At 31.7% G+C, this 17,985-nt stretch overlaps 3 protein-coding genes across 4 annotated transcripts; 1 reads left to right on the top strand and 2 right to left on the bottom strand.

Moving 5' to 3' along the window:
• Positions 1 to 2,319: 2,319 nt before the first annotated feature.
• On the top strand, positions 2,320 to 15,174 carry LOC129914030 (peroxisomal acyl-coenzyme A oxidase 3-like). 2 transcript variants are annotated; one of them, XM_055993060.1, is made up of 10 exons: positions 2,320 to 2,837; positions 7,134 to 7,278; positions 7,541 to 7,678; positions 7,739 to 8,229; positions 8,289 to 8,449; positions 8,503 to 9,090; positions 9,149 to 9,303; positions 9,369 to 9,500; positions 9,560 to 9,715; positions 9,782 to 10,056. In XM_055993060.1, the coding sequence occupies exons 1-10, from the start codon at positions 2,803 to 2,805 to the stop codon at positions 9,887 to 9,889; spliced, it is 2,109 nt and encodes a 702-aa protein (XP_055849035.1). In that variant the 5' UTR covers positions 2,320 to 2,802; the 3' UTR covers positions 9,890 to 10,056. The 2 variants fall into 2 exon arrangements, with proteins under 2 accessions (XP_055849035.1, XP_055849034.1); XM_055993059.1 differs by lacking the exons at positions 8,289 to 8,449; positions 8,503 to 9,090; positions 9,149 to 9,303; ... (1 more) ...; positions 9,560 to 9,715; positions 9,782 to 10,056 and adding exons at positions 13,405 to 13,565; positions 13,621 to 14,208; positions 14,267 to 14,421; ... (1 more) ...; positions 14,678 to 14,833; positions 14,900 to 15,174 and having other exon boundaries at positions 2,324 to 2,837.
• On the bottom strand, positions 11,290 to 12,368 carry LOC129914031 (protein adenylyltransferase Fic-like). The gene is made up of 3 exons (XM_055993062.1): positions 12,147 to 12,368; positions 11,946 to 12,083; positions 11,290 to 11,884 (listed from the first exon to the last, which is right to left on the bottom strand). The coding sequence occupies exons 1-3, from the start codon at positions 12,347 to 12,349 to the stop codon at positions 11,623 to 11,625; spliced, it is 603 nt and encodes a 200-aa protein (XP_055849037.1). The 5' UTR covers positions 12,350 to 12,368; the 3' UTR covers positions 11,290 to 11,622.
• A 1,227-nt stretch (positions 15,175 to 16,401) lies between the features above and the next one.
• Positions 16,402 to 17,489, bottom strand: LOC129914359 (protein adenylyltransferase Fic-like). Its single transcript, XM_055993563.1, has 3 exons — positions 17,268 to 17,489; positions 17,067 to 17,204; positions 16,402 to 17,005 (listed from the first exon to the last, which is right to left on the bottom strand). The coding sequence occupies exons 1-3, from the start codon at positions 17,468 to 17,470 to the stop codon at positions 16,744 to 16,746; spliced, it is 603 nt and encodes a 200-aa protein (XP_055849538.1). The 5' UTR covers positions 17,471 to 17,489; the 3' UTR covers positions 16,402 to 16,743.
• Positions 17,490 to 17,985: the final 496 nt, after the last annotated feature.

Here is a 17,985-nt window from a genome sequence, read left to right on the forward strand (position 1 = left end):
GCACTTTTTTTGAAAAATTAGTTTTGAAAAATCGCCCAACAGCTGTGAGTTCACACTATAATTAATAAATTAAATCAAAAGCTTTCGAAACTAAAATGAACCTACATAGTATGTAGTTTTTATGGTAACTCATCTCAGTCAAATTTTGGATAGACAGAAGTAGGTACTCGTTTGTAATGGTTTGCAGGGACTTTTTTTTAAGCTTATTTATTTTTGCGCCTTAAACAACAGGTAATAGTAATTGTTTGTTGTTGTTTACATCATAAAATGTTTACTCAGCTTAGTACTGTGTTACCTCAAAAAACACGGGTTATGTATTCTAGGCAGTTGATAAAAGGAAAATTGTAATACATTTACTTCTCTTTTTGTTCAATTCATTCGAATTAGTATAAAAACTGACCTATTTATGCATATTAAAACTTTTAAATCTAAATTTCCATACGGTTTCACTGTGGCGTATACGTACTTTTTTCTGAAAAACTAGTTTTGAAAAATCGCCCAACAACTCAAACTACAATATTAATAAATTAAATCAAATACCTTCACAACTAAAATGAACCTACCTACATAGTATGTAGTTTTTAGGGTGACTCAGCTCAGTCAAATTTTGGATAAACAGAAGTAGGTATTCGTTTGTAAATGTTGTTTACAGGGACTGTTTTTTACAAAGTTGTAAATTTTTGACTCTTAAACAAAAAAGGATTACTAATAATAAAAACTGAATGGTTTGTTGTTGTTTACATCATAAAATGTTTACCCTGCAAAGTACTGAGTTGCCACAAAAACACGGCTTATGAATTCTAGACAGTTGATAAAAGAAAATTGAAGACATATACAGGGTGTCCCAAAAGTAATAGATCAAACGAAGTATGCTGATAGGCCAACTTTAAGGCTCTCAGAATTTGGTAACTTATTCATCCCAAATCTTTACGGTTTTCGGTTTAATGCAGTTTTTGTGAAATTTCGATAAATTCCGACTTTGCAACAGTATTTTGCTTTTTCCGCTCATAATTGATTTTTGCTTTTTACATTTCTTTCAATAAAACATTGCCTAATAAAAGGAATAAATAATTAATCAAAATATTTTTTATTTCATTCGCCTTTTTCCTGCAAATGAATTAACAGTTCCATGTTGTATGAAAACTCAATTTCTCACTTTTATTTCAGAGCAACACCCTGAACAAATTTTTTATGGTGTGACCCTGGTTTATTATTTTGAAAACTTGCCATGTTATTGCAGATTTCAAAAATGTATAAAAGTTTCCAAAGATGAAATTAGAACGAAAAATATTACAATTTGAATTAAAAAAAACAGAGATTTTCAGAGCAAAATAACAAAAAAAAAAATGGAGGCTTTTATTCAAAAAGAAATAGGAACAAACAATAGTCGAGAAAATTTGTTTATTTTCCTTTGTTATTTTTTTCTGAAAGACCCTGTTTTGTTGCTTTTTAATTGTAATATCTTTAGTTCTAACTTCAACTTTGGAATCTTTTATACATTTTTGAAAACTGCAATAACACGGCAAGTTTTCAAATTAATAAAAAAGGGTCACACCATACAATTTTTTTTCAGGGTGCTGCTCTGAAATAAAAGTAAGAAATCGAGTTTTTATAAATCATGGAACTGTTAGTTAATATGCAGCAAAATGGCGAATGAAATAAAAAATATTTTGATTAATTATTTATTTCTTAATATTAGGCAATGTTATAGTGAAAGAATTGTAAAAAACCAAAATCTATTATGAGCGAGGAAGCAAAATACTGTTGCAAAGTCGGGATTTATCGAAATTTCACAAAAACTGCATCAAATCGAAAACCGTAATTTAGGATAAACAAGTTACCAAATTCTGAGAGCCCTAAAGTTGGCCTATCAGTCAGCATACTTCGTTTGATCCATTACTTTTGGGACACCCTGTATAACCTAATTATGCATATTAAATCTTTTAAATTTAAATTTTCATACAAATTCACTGTGGCGTATACGTACTTTTTTCTGAAAAATTAATTATAAAAAATCGCCCAACAGCTGTCAGCTCACACTACAAATTAATAAATTAAATCAATAGCTTTCAAAACTAATATGAACCTACATTTGTATGTAGTGCATATTATGACCATTATATGCACAACGGACGCTATCTCTGACCTCTGACGTTATAATTAATAAATGTAGAATCTAACAAAACTGCAATGTTTTCACTGACCGTTGTCTCTCAATAACCTTTTCCAACCCTTTTAACATATAGAAAGCTTTTTTACAAACTATGCGTTCAACTTCATCATACTACACTACAGACAGAACGCAATGGTGCTTAAAGCTTAGTATCTGTCAGTTCGTCTTTGAAGTAGGTCGTTGGTCCAAGTTTTATGAAGAGATTTGTTTGTTTAATTTTTTTCCATTTGTTTATTGGCAGTTGTCAAATGCTCATTAATATTTAATAAACAGCTTATCTTAAAATTTCCAATAACATTCTTATCAAATTAGCAAACGATTAGATTTGTAAAAAATTAGCTTGAATATTAGATTTTGTATACAAATCACACAAAGAGTGAAAGAAACTGCGACCTCCTAATAAGAAATTAATACTTCGTGCAATCACCAATGGTGTTGATAGTCGACTTATTTCATTTATAGAAACATAATCGGCTCTTTTTCTTCTCAATCTTTTGAAACGAATAAAACAGCAAATATTTTAATTTGTGTAAATTATTTGAACAAGAGTGCAGTACTGTGAACTCAAAGTGGCAGTGGTATTTAGAATTTTTAATTACCTTTGTAAAAAAGGAACAGTTTATCGCACAATGTCTACGTTAACACATGACGGTGATCAACAAAAGTGAGTTTAAAAAATTATATTTTTGGTTATTTTTATAAGAAATCTATTAAAGTCATTTCCAACATGAGAGCAGAGGTAGAGAGTGAACATTAAATATTATTGTGATGATGTTTGTGGAATTAGTGCTTGGGGTGAGATTATTGGTAAAAACAAAATAGTAAATAAACGATACAGCTGTTCGATTGTGGACTGTGGACAGGGAGCATTAATATTGATAAGCTACATACTAGGGTTGCCATATGCACAAATTTCATTGTCAACTGTGACTTGAAAATTAATAAATGTTATTGTTTTATTATTTTAATATCCATAATGATTAGAAGTTTTACTTTAGGGCAGCGATTAATTACAGCACTTACCCCATTTTGTTTACAGAAGCGTCTTTAAAGTTTAATAGTAGCAAGATATAAACCGGTTATGCTGAGTTTGGTTAAAAAGAACTCCTAAGTTATTGAGCTTTAGTTGAGTTACCAAATGAATCGGAGGTCTTAACGAGACGGGGACAAAACCTCTCGGATTATTTTGAAGGGTTTTCAATTGTTTAAAGGGGACTCTTACGGACATATTATTTACTAGTTAAAAAAATACATCTGGATGTTAAGAAATTTAAATGTCAAAAATAAATCCAAATCTTTAATATTAAATTTTTTAAATCCAATCTCGTTAAATCCAAACATATTTAAACTGCTCTCTGGAGATCTGTTTAACTTTATAAATGTGAAATTCATTTTCACAGTGTTCAGTTGTTTTGTGAAATAAAAATATAGATAAATGCAAATTATACCTACAAAATTTATTGAATAATCACATAATTTTTTTTTGAGTGAATAATATGAACAAAAAAAATAAATCCTTGGATTTACGAAATTCACATTTAACGGCCATATTATTCATTCTGGATTTAGTTTGGATTAAAGTTAATTTTAAATCCAATCGCTTAAATCCGAATTTCATAAATCCAAGGGTTTAATTTTTTGTTCATATTATTCACTCGAAAAAAATTATGTGATTATTCAGTGAATTTTGTATAATTTGCATTTATCTTTATTTTTCTTTCTCAAAATACTTGACGAAGCAACTGAACACTGTGAAAATGAATTTTATATCTGGATTTATAAAGTTAAACAGACCTCCAGAGAGAAGTTTAAATTTATTTAGATTTAACGAGATTGGATTTAAAAAATTGGATTTAAGATTGGATTTAATTAGTGAATATTATGGATTTGGGTCTATTTTTGACATTTCAATTTCTTTACATCCAAATTTTTTTTTTTTAAACTAGTGAATAATATGGCCGTAAGTGATTGAATTTAAAATTAAATTTAATCCAAATTAAACCAACGGCATTTATGTGGCACGGTTTAAATAAAGCAGAGATGATTTTCTCCGGAAAATCATGCCTTCACTTATAAAAATTGGGTATCAATATTACCGGTGGATAATACGGAATTATTTTTGCATAAGAATAAAAGAGACCATTAAAAGAGAGATATATGGACAAAGAAGGACCTAGTTTTGCAAGAAAAAGCTTCAAATCTCAAGAACCCTTTCGTAACGAATGGCTTACAGACATACAGTTGTGTTCAAAATAATAGTAGTGGCTGCATCAAAAAAACATTTTTTATAATTACGGTGTTTCTACGGTTAAAAATTTAGTTTCTTTGATGTCAAAGTTTGTAACGGTCAATTACTGATAAATGTATCATAGTTTCAAAATGAAAAAGAAGGTTCCAAATAATTTTTCATTGACTTTTGGTTGTTCTTTCTAATTTGACCTGTTCAAAATAATAGTAGTTAAAGTTATTTTTGAAGAATTTAAAAGCGGTTTATAATAAAGAATATTTATTTTTGGTTTAAAAGTAAGTACTCATATAATATGAACAATTTTTCAACAAAAAACGATTTGTTTCGGTTTTAATCTATTTAAAGTTCGAAGAGCAAAACACTGCAGTTCGGATAACGGAAACTTTTACGAAAGCTGCTTGAAGAAGGGAAAACCTACTTGGAAATTCAAGGTTATATAAGGATGCTCCCCTACAATGGTAGCCAATGCAATAAACTCAACGAAAAACCCGAAACGTGCGGTAGAAAAAGAAAAAAGACCGTCGTAGATGGCAGGCGTATTGTCCAGATGAGCAAAGTTGAGCCTTCTGCATCGTCGTTTCAAATCCAGAAGGCTTTAACCCTGGATTGCAGTGCAGTGAACATTCGGAGGCGACTGTTAGAGACTAATTTGTACGCTTGAAGTTCACATAAAGTACCGCTGTTAACAAAGAAATATGTTAAAATACTAAAATTTTCGACCCTCCATGTTTAACTTTTTCCGTCGTATACTTTGGAACATATTCCGTATTGGGTGGACGTCGGACGTATTCTGGAGATCCAGTACCACCAAAGAGGACAAATTTGCTCGCATCAGTAAACAATATGTTACGCTATTACTTCGCTGGCCAGTTTATGTAATCTTTTACAAACTGGATACGCTTTTTAACATGTTTCACAGAACTTTTCGTGGACTTCAAGCGTACAAATTAGTCTCTAACAGTCGCCTCCGAATGCTTAAAGCCTTCTGGATTCGAAACGACGATGCTGAAGGCTCAGCTTTGCTCATCTGGACAGTACGCCTGTCATCTACGACGGTCTTTTTTCTTTTTCTACCGCGCGTTTGGGGTTTTTCGTTGAGTTTATTGCATTGGCTACCATTGCAGGGGAGCATCCTCATAAAACCTTGAATTTCCAAGTAGGTTTTCCCTTCTTCAAGCAGCTTTCGTAAAAGTTTCCGCTATCCGAACTGCAGTGTTTTGCACTTCGAACTTTAAATAGATTAAAACCGAAACAAATCGTTTTTTGTTGAAAAATTGTTCCTATTATATGAGTACTTACTTTTAAACCAAAAATAAATATTCTATATTATAAACCGCTTTTAAATTCTTCAAAAATAACTTTAACTACTATTATTTTGAACAGGTCAAATTAGAAAGAACAACCAAAAGTCAATGAAAAATTATTTGGAACCTTCTTTTTCATTTTAAAACTATGATACATTTATTAGTAATTGACCGTTACAAACTTTGACATCAAAGAAACTAAATTTTTAACCGTAGAAGCACCGTAATTATAAAAAAATGTTATTTTGATGCAGGCACTACTATTATTTTGAACACAGCTGTATATGTGAGCTCTGTACATTGAATCACATCAAACACTGATACAGCCTTTCTAAATACATATAATTTATACCCAAGACTGAAAAAAAACTTCAAAGAAAAAAATTTACCGGTGAAAGTTGAAAATTTCTGCCCTTTTAGAAGAGCTTGAAAAAAAAAAATTATTTTTGCACGGTATGTATTTATAAACTTTTCAATGTTAAAAATGCATTAGGCTTAATAGAGAATATATTGTAAGTAAAAACTAAAGACATGTTAAATATCGTCCCCCTTCCGCGAACTGTTTGACCCACCTTCGTATACAAATGTATTCTTAGAGAAAAGAGATTGTTTTTTGTCTTAATAAAATCATATACATAGTTGAGAGTAAATAAATTAGTATTCTTTAAAAATCACTCTAAGGCGCGATTTATTCACACTCCATTAAATTTAAAGTTACCATTTAAAAAAGGATTATGCGATTTGGTAGTTTTCTAATTTTTAATGTGGACTTTATATGGATAGTTTATATTTTGTAGTATTTTTATTTTATAGGTTACCTACTATAGAGAATGCTTACAATAATTATTCGTATCTTGAGTTACAGGTACAGCCCAAACAACTGAAACAATTTCGGTAGTTCAAACTTAGTAGTTGTGTGTGTTTTGGAAAATTCCCTTGATGGGAAATTGAAATTTTATTTTTTAGGAAAAAATTAATGGTACCTCTATGACTAAAATTGAAAATCTTGTTTAAAAAAAAAACTTCTCTAAATGGCTTTATTAATAACTTTAGCAAATAAGTTCCAATTTTTGAGATATACAAAAAATGTTTTTTGGTCCAATATTAACATTCTCACTTTCTCCTAAATGACTCAAAAACATTTCAATTTTTTTTTTTTGAAAAATTGATTACCATTAAAAAACAATTTATTTATTGCATTATTAGGCATTGTATTATAAATAATTTGAATAAAAATCATAAGATTACGTTATTAGGGTGTGGTATTTGTGTGGGTGTGTGTGTTGGAAGGAGTTGACTAGCTATATCCTACCCTGTATCTGGCTAGTGCCTTGTAGAATTGCTCTGCTAATTAAATGGTATGTGATAATACAGATAAAAAAGAAATATTTTTTTATTTTCATTCCAGACCCAACAATGGCAATATTCTTGATGACAAAAGCATTTTTCCAGATTTCAAATTTGGACCACTTACAAATTATAGAAACAAAGCGTCATTTTGTCACAAACGCATGAATGTTGCATTGGAGGGAGAAGATTTTATACGTTTTAAGGTAAAAAGACATTCCTACATTCGGCCCTAGCGAGGTAATCCGTCGGAGCGGATTTTTTCCGATTTCATCCGAATCAGAAAGTTTTTACCGGTCGGAAACACACCTCGAAGCATATTCGTATGAAATCGGAGAATTTCCGCTCCGACGGATTAGCGCGCTAGGGCCGATTACTTTGTACGATTCAATCAAAATTCAAACCATATTTTATTTTTTTTTTTTTTTGTATCTTAAATTTTGAATTTTATAAACATTTTCTTCACAGCATCGTATGTGGAGGTATATGGAATCTCATCCAGATTTCGAACATGAATTGGAAACACCTTCTTTAGATCGCCAACGACAATTGTCCAACAAACGAAAGGACCTCATCTGGAGTCAGCATTTTTACACTGTCAACGATGTAAGAGAAAAGTTTTTGGTTTAAACAATATTTTACACCTAAAAGTACTTCTCTTTTTAGTTCATCAGCAATCCAAAACTTTCCTACGCCTTTACCGAATCCATGTTCAACTACGATGTCAGCTTAGCTGTAAAGTACTCCTTGTCAATAGGAATGTTCTCCAGCGTGATATTATCTCTGGGAACTGATCGCTTGCACAAATATGCCGAAATGATCACAGAGGGAAAAATTGGAGGTGCGTTTGCTTTGACTGAGTTCTCGCACGGTACAAATGCTCGTGGGATGCGAACTCAAGCTACTTATGACCCAAAGACTGAGGAGTTCATTTTATATACTCCTGATTTTGAAGCAGCCAAATGCTGGGTGGGAAATCTCGGTAAGACATGTACACACTCAATTGTCTATGCTCAGTTGTATGTTCCTGATGGAAGCTATCAGGGTCTAAATGCCTTTTTGGTGCCCATTCGTGATCCTAGTACGTTGTCAGCGTATCCTGGAGTCACAGTAGGTGATTTAGGTGAGAAGGTCGGGCTAAATGGAGTTGATAATGGGTAAATAGTTTGGATTTTTAATTTTTTTGTTTTGTCAATACTGATTGGGACTATTGAAGATTTGTGATGTTCCACAATTATCGTATACCAAAAGAGAACCTCTTGTCCAGAACTGGAGACGTTGATGCAGATGGAAACTTTAAAAGCAAGATTAAGGACAGTCGAAAGAGATTAGGTGCTTCATTAGGAGCACTTTCCGCAGGAAGGGTCAGCATTTGCTGTACGATTATAAAAATTTTGTAAAGAATTTTATTAAAACTTATGTATTTTTAGCCATTGCATATGTTGCTTTGTGCAAGGCAATCACAATAGCTGGTAGATATTCAGCTTGCCGAAAGCAATTCGGGCCAGATGGCTGTTCAGAAGAATTGCCAGTGCTTGAATACCAATCCCAGCAGTACCGCATTTTGCCACATCTTGCAACTGCTTACGCCATTAGAGTCTTCTCACTTTGGTTAGGAAAAGAAAGCGTTGAACTTCAGATAAAAACTTTTATGGGCGAGGATGTATCAAGCCAGGGCATGGAACTGCATGGTCTATCATCGGCTGCAAAACCTGTCTGTACGTGGGCTGTCCGTGATGGTATTCAAGAATGTCGAGAGGCTTGTGGTGGACATGGGTATCTCAAATGTACTGGAATCGGTGATTTGAGAAATGACCACGATGCTAACTGTACATACGAGGGCGAGAATAATACTCTAATTCAACAAGCTTCAAATTGGCTGATATCAATTCGTCGCGGTGAAAACAACTTTGAAGAAGCATCACCAATGGGATCGGTTAGTTTTCTCAAGGACATGGATAAGATTCTTAAGAGTCAAGCTGAGTTTCAAAGTGTCGAAGGGGCCTTAAATGAAGACAGTAAGAAATAGCTTATAACGGATTTTAAGATAACTTTTAAATCTTGTTTTTGTTTTAGGTCTTCTTCATGCTCTTAACTGGTTGTGTGCCTTTCAACTAGATCTCGCTGTAAAGAGAGTTGAAGATCTTCAAAAAAGTGGTCAGAGTCCATTTGAAGTTCGAAATAACTCACAAGTATTCATAGCAAGCAATTTATCAATAATATATGCTCAGGTAGGGAAAATAAAAAAGTTGAGTTGAGCAAAGTTCAACGATTAATTTTGTATAATATTTTATAGCGGACTATTTTCTATGTTTTCTACAAATTTGTTCGTGATTTGCCAGAAAGTTCTGAAAAGGATGTTTTGAGAAAGGTACTATCATTTTATGGAGCTAATTTGGTGATGAAGCATTTAGCGTTACTCTATCAGGTAAAAAAACAGCTTAAACTTTTTGAATCTTTTCTAACGATTGAACATTTATTTTGCAGGGAAACTTCTTTAAAAACACGAATCAGGCTGAATTGTATCAAAAAGGAATTTTGGTTTTATTGCCTGTTTTGAAAGATGAAGCAATTAGTTTGATTGATGCAATTGCACCCACAGATTTTTGTTTGAACTCACCACTGGGATTGAGTGATGGAAACGTAGGTTTCTTAGAAATGTTTTCATGTTAAAATCTTTGTTTTTAATTATTTTTTGTTTATTTTTAGATTTACTTGAACTTACAAAATTCAATCATGCAAGCACCAGATGTGCTAGGACGTCCAAGTTGGTGGCGAGAAGTTACTCATAAAGAATTTTTGCAGTCTAAAATTTGAAGAGATTCAACAAGGGTGTGGGATAATATTGGTATAGCTACTTTTTCAAAAATGATTTGAAATCCAGTTTTAAGCACAATGTTTTGTTTTAATATTTTGTAAGTCGTTATGCAATGAAGTAATAAAATGTGTTTTTGTACTTGAGGTGGAAAGGAAGTAAAAATCAAGTGGAATTTTTGTATGTTTTTTTTTTATACTAGTGATGCTGCCTTGGGCGTACGCACGATATTGATCAGGGAGGGGCAGTGGTCAATGTGAAGAGCAAGTTTCACTGTCGGGTAAAAATCGTCTGCTTCTTGTAGGATATCGCACAAGTCGAGTTTTTGAAGATATTCTAAAGATAATTTTTTATATTTCCAAAAATCCAAAGAAATCCAGTATGATCAAAATTTTCTAATTATATTGGATTTTGACAAAATACACAACCGGGTCGCCCTACGTTCTTGGTTTTATGGTTAGGTATTAAAATTTCTAAGAATATTAAAGTTTTATATAGCATTCATTTAAGAATTATTTTAATTTAATTGTATCATTAGTTTTATAAAAAAATGTATTAAAAGTTGTTTTTAATCATACGAAATCACCTTTGTAAATGGTTTTAATCTCCAAACTGGGTACCTATTTTTTTTTTTTAATTTTGGGAACCTCTTAAAAAAATAATGTTTTGTGCATAAAAACGCTCAAAAATTTATTTTGTAGTTTTGAAGATATTTTTTTTTTACATATTAAACCAAAATTTCAAGAACATTCATTAATCCGTTTTATAAAATTGATTTAATATTTATAAAAAAATTATATTTAAAAAACTTTTTTTTAATTTTTAAAACTAGAATGAAAATTTTCATTGAAATCACTTAACTAGTTTAGGAGAAAGTCAGAAACAAGAAAATGGTTCTATGACAGGCACCGTTAATAACGGTTGAAAAAAAATATTTGTATTTAAAAAATAGGGCAATATGTGCAGTATCCATATTTTTTCAATTAAAATCTTAAGATTCGTTCTTGAGGAAAACAAGCTTTTCCAATTAATAAGAGGACACCAGCGTACAAACGGGATCAAATAAATTTTACAAAAACCTCATGCGAAAATTAACAAAACTAGTCATATAACATTTTAAAAGTGGCAATCCAATTTTGTTTGGTTTCAGTATCAACTTACCTTTTATTTGACATCAATTTTAACATCTAACCTTATGAGCCAAGTTACTCGATTATTCCGTCTCAACGCGAGGGTCAAGCATGAACGTTATTGTCCGAAGTCTTTAAACTAGCCAAACCAGAAAGTATTTTTTGCAACTTTCTTATTAACCAAGGACGTCATCATTAAATCAACTTGATTATTTTCTCATTTCTATTAATTTTCTAGAATAAGTTTCATTGTCCAACATTTTTATTTCAAGTCAATATAACAGTTTATAATGTGCTATTTCGTAACTCACATATACCAAAAATCACAATCGATCCTTGAGACATTTAACAATTTTGTTTATTACAATAATTATTTTTTTTTGAAAATTTGAAATAAAAATATAATTCCAAGGAAAAAAATATATAAATACAAATAATTTACTGATGTTATCTTTAATACAATAAGTTATTACATTTTTAATGTAAATTTTCTATGTAAGCTTAAGATCACAGACGTAGTTTTACTATTTTGTGTTTTTTTATTTTGTTGGTTTTGTTTATCTTAAGACGATTCATTTAATTTAAAAGTGCGTTTGTTTCTGTTTTTATAGGAAACTATTATTTAAATCTGAGAATCCCGATCCTGATTGATCTACATCATTGTCATTTGCATTGAATCTTGCTGATGGTTTGTTATTATTATCTCCAATGAAATCTGTTTGCTCTAACATTGGTATCTGTTGGGGTAAATCACTTGTTGCCCAAAGATACAGATCCAGAGTTTTTTCTGTGCAATCAGCAATGAAACGAATAAATGGGCGGATGTCGCCTTCGTTAGCTAACTGGAGGAAGTGATAATACTTGTGACTGGAAAGACATCATTAATTTTTTATTTTGAAATTAAGTTTGATTTTTTGGGTTGAGTTACCGTTGTTGCTTTGGTATTATTACGGGGGGATAGCCAGCTCTCATAAGCATTGTGTTCATAAGAAGACGCGAGGTTCTACCATTTCCATCGATGAATGGATGAATGTGGACAAGTTTGTAATGAGCAAGTGCAGCATGTCTAGAGAAAAATAGAGGACTTTTTGTATAATGGACTACTTTGTTTGCAAGAGAGTAAACAAACTTAATTGGATGCAACGACATCGTTTCTCCAGAATTCAGCCATCCTTCGAATCTTCGCATAAGAATCGAAAGATCTCCTGGGCCTGGTGGTGTATGGCCACCGACATAAACTTGAGTTCTACGGAATTCTCCACCTTCAATGGGATCGACATGACCCAAAACCCTTCGATGGATCTCCATTATGTCTTTTAGAGTAATTTCCATTCTGAAAAATTATATATTTTGTGAACTCATCCAGAAAATAAAATTATTTTAAAACGATTAACATTTAGGCCCATTAGCTCATACGAATAATAAATTTGAATTTTAGCTAGGTCGAACATAGTTCTTATGTTTTATGTACTTAGTTGAGTCTAAATTGCTACAAAAATAAGTTCAACTTAGCAATGATTAACTTTCATATGAGAAATCTCTGAGAACTGCAAATTGAAATTTCAAATCAATTATTTTTTTTTTCGAATTTTTGAGCAATTTTAGCTAAAGTATTGTTAAATTTATCTTTAAAGGAGAATGCCCAAAAAACACCTAGCATCCATACGAATGAGCTAAGGTTGATAACGCTGTTATCTTGTTTTTGGTTAAAATGCACATGATAGACAAAACACCCACTGGAATTATGAGGCCGTGGGTAATAACATAAAATGATTTGTATCTTGGATGGTTTTTTAATTAAGACGTATAGGAAACCCTAAAATGAAGTGCATCAACAATGCCGTTTTTTGTTTTTGATATGGATGGTACCTAGAAAAACACATTATCACATCATACGACAAGATTAAGTTCAAGGTGGTTTAAATGCACGTAAAAACCCATACTTTAGGTGCATATTGTGGTGATATGAACCCACTAAACTTTCAAAAACCAAATAATTTGGTTTAAGCCATGGAAGATCTATCTGATAGTAACAGTTTTTTCTAGGATCAATCCTGATGTAAAAAACTGCATTTTAAATGCACTTTATTTTTCAGCTACCCTCCTAGGGTCTGCAAAAATGTTATATCTTATGCATCCAAATCGAAAAGTGTTTTGTGAATTTATTTGTGTGCGTCAAAAATATTTGTCATCCTATATAAGAAAATATAACCAGAGTGGTTAACATTGCTCGAAAAATATGTATGTGCGGAAGTTTTAAAAATTTGTAGATTGTAAATTTAGTTTAATTAACTGTTATTGATACATATAATACTGTTCATTTTATTTCGAATTCATAATTTTTTAAGAGGAATTCTCTCTTTTTATACTGATTGGGACTATTGAAGATTTGTGATGTTCCACAATTATCGTATACCAAAAGAGAACCTCTTATCAAGAACTGGAGACGTTGATGCAAATGGAAACTTTAAAAGCAAGATTAAGGACAGCCGAAAGAGATTAGGAGCTTCATTAGGAGCACTTTCCGCAGGAAGGGTCAGCATTTGCTGTATGATTACAAATAACTTTTAAAGGCTCTATTATTAAAACTAATGTATTTTTAGCCATTGCATATGTTGCCTTATGCAAGGCAATCACAATAGCTGGTCGATACTCAGCTTGCCGAAAGCAGTTCGGGCCAGATGGCAGTTCAGAAGAATTGCCAGTGCTTGAATACCAATCCCAACAGTACCGCATTTTGCCACATCTTGCAACTGCTTACGCCATTAGAGTCTTCTCACTTTGGTTAGGAAAAGAAAGCGTTGAACTTCAGATAAAAACTTTTATGGGCGAGGATGTATCAAGCCAGGGCATGGAACTGCATGGTCTATCATCGGCTGCAAAACCTGTCTGTACGTGGGCTGTCCGTGATGGTATTCAAGAATGTCGAGAGGCTTGTGGTGGACATGGGTATCTCAAATGTACTGGAATCGGTGATTTGAGAAATGACCACGATGCTAACTGTACATACGAGGGCGAGAATAATACTCTAATTCAACAAGCTTCAAATTGGCTGATATCAATTCGTCGCGGTGAAAACAACTTTGAAGAAGCATCACCAATGAGATCGGTTAGTTTTCTCAAGGACATGGATAAGATTCTTAAGAGTCAAGCTGAGTTTCAAAGTGTCGAAGGGGCCTTAAATGAAGACAGTAAGAAATAGCTTATAACGGATTTTAAGATAACTTTTAAATCTTGTTTTTGTTTTAGGTCTTCTTCATACTCTTAACTGGTTGTGTGCCTTTCAACTAGATCTCGCTGTAAAGAGAGTTGAAGATCTTCAAAAAAGTGGTCAGAGTCCATTTGAAGTTCGAAATAACTCACAAGTATTCATAGCAAGCAATTTATCAATAATATATGCTCAGGTAGGGAAAATAAAAAAGTTGAGTTGAGCAAAGTTCAACGATTAATTTTGTATAATATTTTATAGCGGACTATTTTCTATGTTTTCTACAAATTTGTTCGTGATTTGCCAGAAAGTTCTGAAAAGGATGTTCTGAGAAAGGTACTATCATTTTATGGAGCTAATTTGGTGATGAAGCATTTAGCGTTACTCTATCAGGTAAAAAAACAGCTTAAACTTTTTGAATCTTTTCTAACGATTGAACATTTATTTTGCAGGGAAACTTCTTTAAAAACACGAATCAGGCTGAATTGTATCAAAAAGGAATTTTGGTTTTGTTGCCTGTTTTGAAAGATGAAGCAATTAGTTTGATTGATGCAATTGCACCCACAGATTTTTGTTTGAACTCACCACTGGGATTGAGTGATGGAAACGTATTTTTCTTAGAAATGTTTTCATGTTAAAATCTTTGTTTTTAATTATTTTTTGTTTATTTTTAGATTTACTTGAACTTACAAAATTCAATCATGCAAGCACCAGATGTGCTAGGACGTCCAAGTTGGTGGCGAGAAGTTACTCATAAAGAATTTTTGCAGTCTAAAATTTGAAGAGATTCAACAAGGGTGTGGGATAATATTGGTATAGCTACTTTTTCAAAAATGATTTGAAATCCAGTTTTAAGCACAATGTTTTGTTTTAATATTTTGTAAGTCGTTATGCAATGAAGTAATAAAATGTGTTTTTGTACTTGAGGTGGAAAGGAAGTAAAAATCAAGTGGAATTTTTGTATGTTTTTTTTTTATACTAGTGATGCTGCCTTGGGCGTACGCACGATATTGATCAGGGAGGGGCAGTGGTCAATGTGAAGAGCAAGTTTCACTGTCGGGTAAAAATCGTCTGCTTCTTGTAGGATATCGCACAAGTCGAGTTTTTGAAGATATTCTAAAGATAATTTTTTATATTTCCAAAAATCCAAAGAAATCCAGTATGATCAAAATTTTCTAATTATATTGGATTTTGACAAAATACACAACCGGGTCGCCCTACGTTCTTGGTTTTATGGTTAGGTATTAAAATTTCTAAGAATATTAAAGTTTTATATAGCATTCATTTAAGAATTATTTTAATTTAATTGTATCATTAGTTTTATAAAAAAATGTATTAAAAGTTGTTTTTAATCATACGAAATCACCTTTGTAAATGGTTTTAATCTCCAAACTGGGTACCTATTTTTTTTTTTTTAATTTTGGGAACCTCTTAAAAAAAATAATGTTTTGTGCATAAAAACGCTCAAAAATTTATTTTGTAGTTTTGAAGATATTTTTTTTTTACATATTAAACCAAAATTTCAAGAACATTCATTAATCCGTTTTATAAAATTGATTTAATATATATAAAAAAATTATATTTAAAAAACTTTTTTTTAATTTTTAAAACTAGAATGAAAATTTTCATTGAAATCACTTAACTAGTTTAGGAGAAAGTCAGAAAACAAGAAAATGGTTCTATGACAGGCACCGTTAATAACGGTTGAAAAAAAATATTTGTATTTAAAAAATAGGGCAATATGTGCAGTATCCATATTTTTTCAATTAAAATCTTAAGATTCGTTCTTGAGGAAAACAAGCTTTTCCAATTAATAAGAGGACACCAGCGTACAAACGGGATCAAATAAATTTTACAAAAACCTCATGCGAAAATTAACAAAACTAGTCATATAACATTTTAAAAGTGGCAATCCAATTTTGTTTGGTTTCAGTATCAACTTACCTTTTATTTGACATCAATTTTAACATCTAACCTTATGAGCCAAGTTACTCGATTATTCCGTCTCAACGCGAGGGTCAAGCATGAACGTTGTTGTCCGAAGTCTTTAAACTAGCCAAACCAGAAAGTATTTTTTGCAACTTTCTTATTAACCAAGGACGTCATCATTAAATCATCTTGATTATTTTCTCATTTCTATTAATTTTCTAGAATAAGTTTCATTTTCCAACATTTTTATTTCAAGTCAATATAACAGTTTATAATGTGCTATTTCGTAACTCACATATACCAAAAATCACAATCGATCCTTGAGACATTTAACAATTTTGTTTATTACAATAATTATTTTTTTTTGAAAATTTGAAATAAAAATATAATTCCAAGGAAAAAAATATATAAATACAAATAATTTACTGATGTTATCTTTAATACAATAAGTTATTACATTTTTAATGTAAATTTTCTATGTAAGCTTAAGATCACAGACGTAGTTTTACTATTTTGTGTTTTTTTATTTTGTTGGTTTTGTTTATCTTAAGACGATTCATTTAATTTAAAAGTGCGTTTGTTTCTGTTTTTATAGGAAACTATTATTTAAATCTGAGAATCCCGATCCTGATTGATCTACATCATTGTCATTTGCATTGAATCTTGCTGATGGTTTGTTATTATTATCTCCAATGAAATCTGTTTGCTCTAACATTGGTATCTGTTGGGGTAAATCACTTGTTGCCCAAAGATACAGATCCAGAGTTTTTTCTGTGCAATCAGCAATGAAACGAATAAATGGGCGGATGTCGCCTTCGTTAGCTAACTGGAGGAAGTGATAATACTTGTGACTGGAAAGACATCATTAATTTTTTATTTTGAAATTAAGTTTGATTTTTTGGGTTGAGTTACCGTTGTTGCTTTGGTATTATTACGGGGGGATAGCCAGCTCTCATAAGCATTGTGTTCATAAGAAGACGCGAGGTTCTACCATTTCCATCGATGAATGGATGAATGTGGACAAGTTTGTAATGAGCAAGTGCAGCATGTCTAGAGAAAAATAGAGGACTTTTTGTATAATGGACTACTTTGTTTGCAAGAGAGTAAACAAACTTAATTGGATGCAACGACATCGTTTCTCCAGAATTCAGCCATCCTTCGAATCTTCGCATAAGAATCGAAAGATCTCCTGGGCCTGGTGGTGTATGGCCACCGACATAAACTTGAGTTCTACGGAATTCTCCACCTTCAATGGGATCGACATGACCCAAAACCCTTCGATGGATCTCCATTATGTCTTTTAGAGTAATTTCCATTCTGAAAAATTATATATTTTGTGAACTCATCCAGAAAATAAAATTATTTTAAAACGATTAACATTTAGGCCCATTAGCTCATACGAATAATAAATTTGAATTTTAGCTAGGTCGAACATAGTTCTTATGTTTTATGTACTTAGTTGAGTCTAAATTGCTACAAAAATAAGTTCAACTTAGCAATGATTAACTTTCATATGAGAAATCTCTGAGAACTGCAAATTGAAATTTCAAATCAATTATTTTTTTTTTCGAATTTTTGAGCAATTTTAGCTAAAGTATTGTTAAATTTATCTTTAAAGGAGAATGCCCAAAAAACACCTAGCATCCATACGAATGAGCTAAGGTTGATAACGCTGTTATCTTGTTTTTGGTTAAAATGCACATGATAGACAAAACACCCACTGGAATTATGAGGCCGTGGGTAATAACATAAAATGATTTGTATCTTGGATGGTTTTTTAATTAAGACGTATAGGAAACCCTAAAATGAAGTGCATCAACAATGCCGTTTT

The sequence above is a fragment of the Episyrphus balteatus genome, chromosome 3 (genome assembly GCF_945859705.1).
Source record: "Episyrphus balteatus chromosome 3, idEpiBalt1.1, whole genome shotgun sequence".
Classification (NCBI taxonomy): domain Eukaryota; kingdom Metazoa; phylum Arthropoda; class Insecta; order Diptera; family Syrphidae; genus Episyrphus; species Episyrphus balteatus.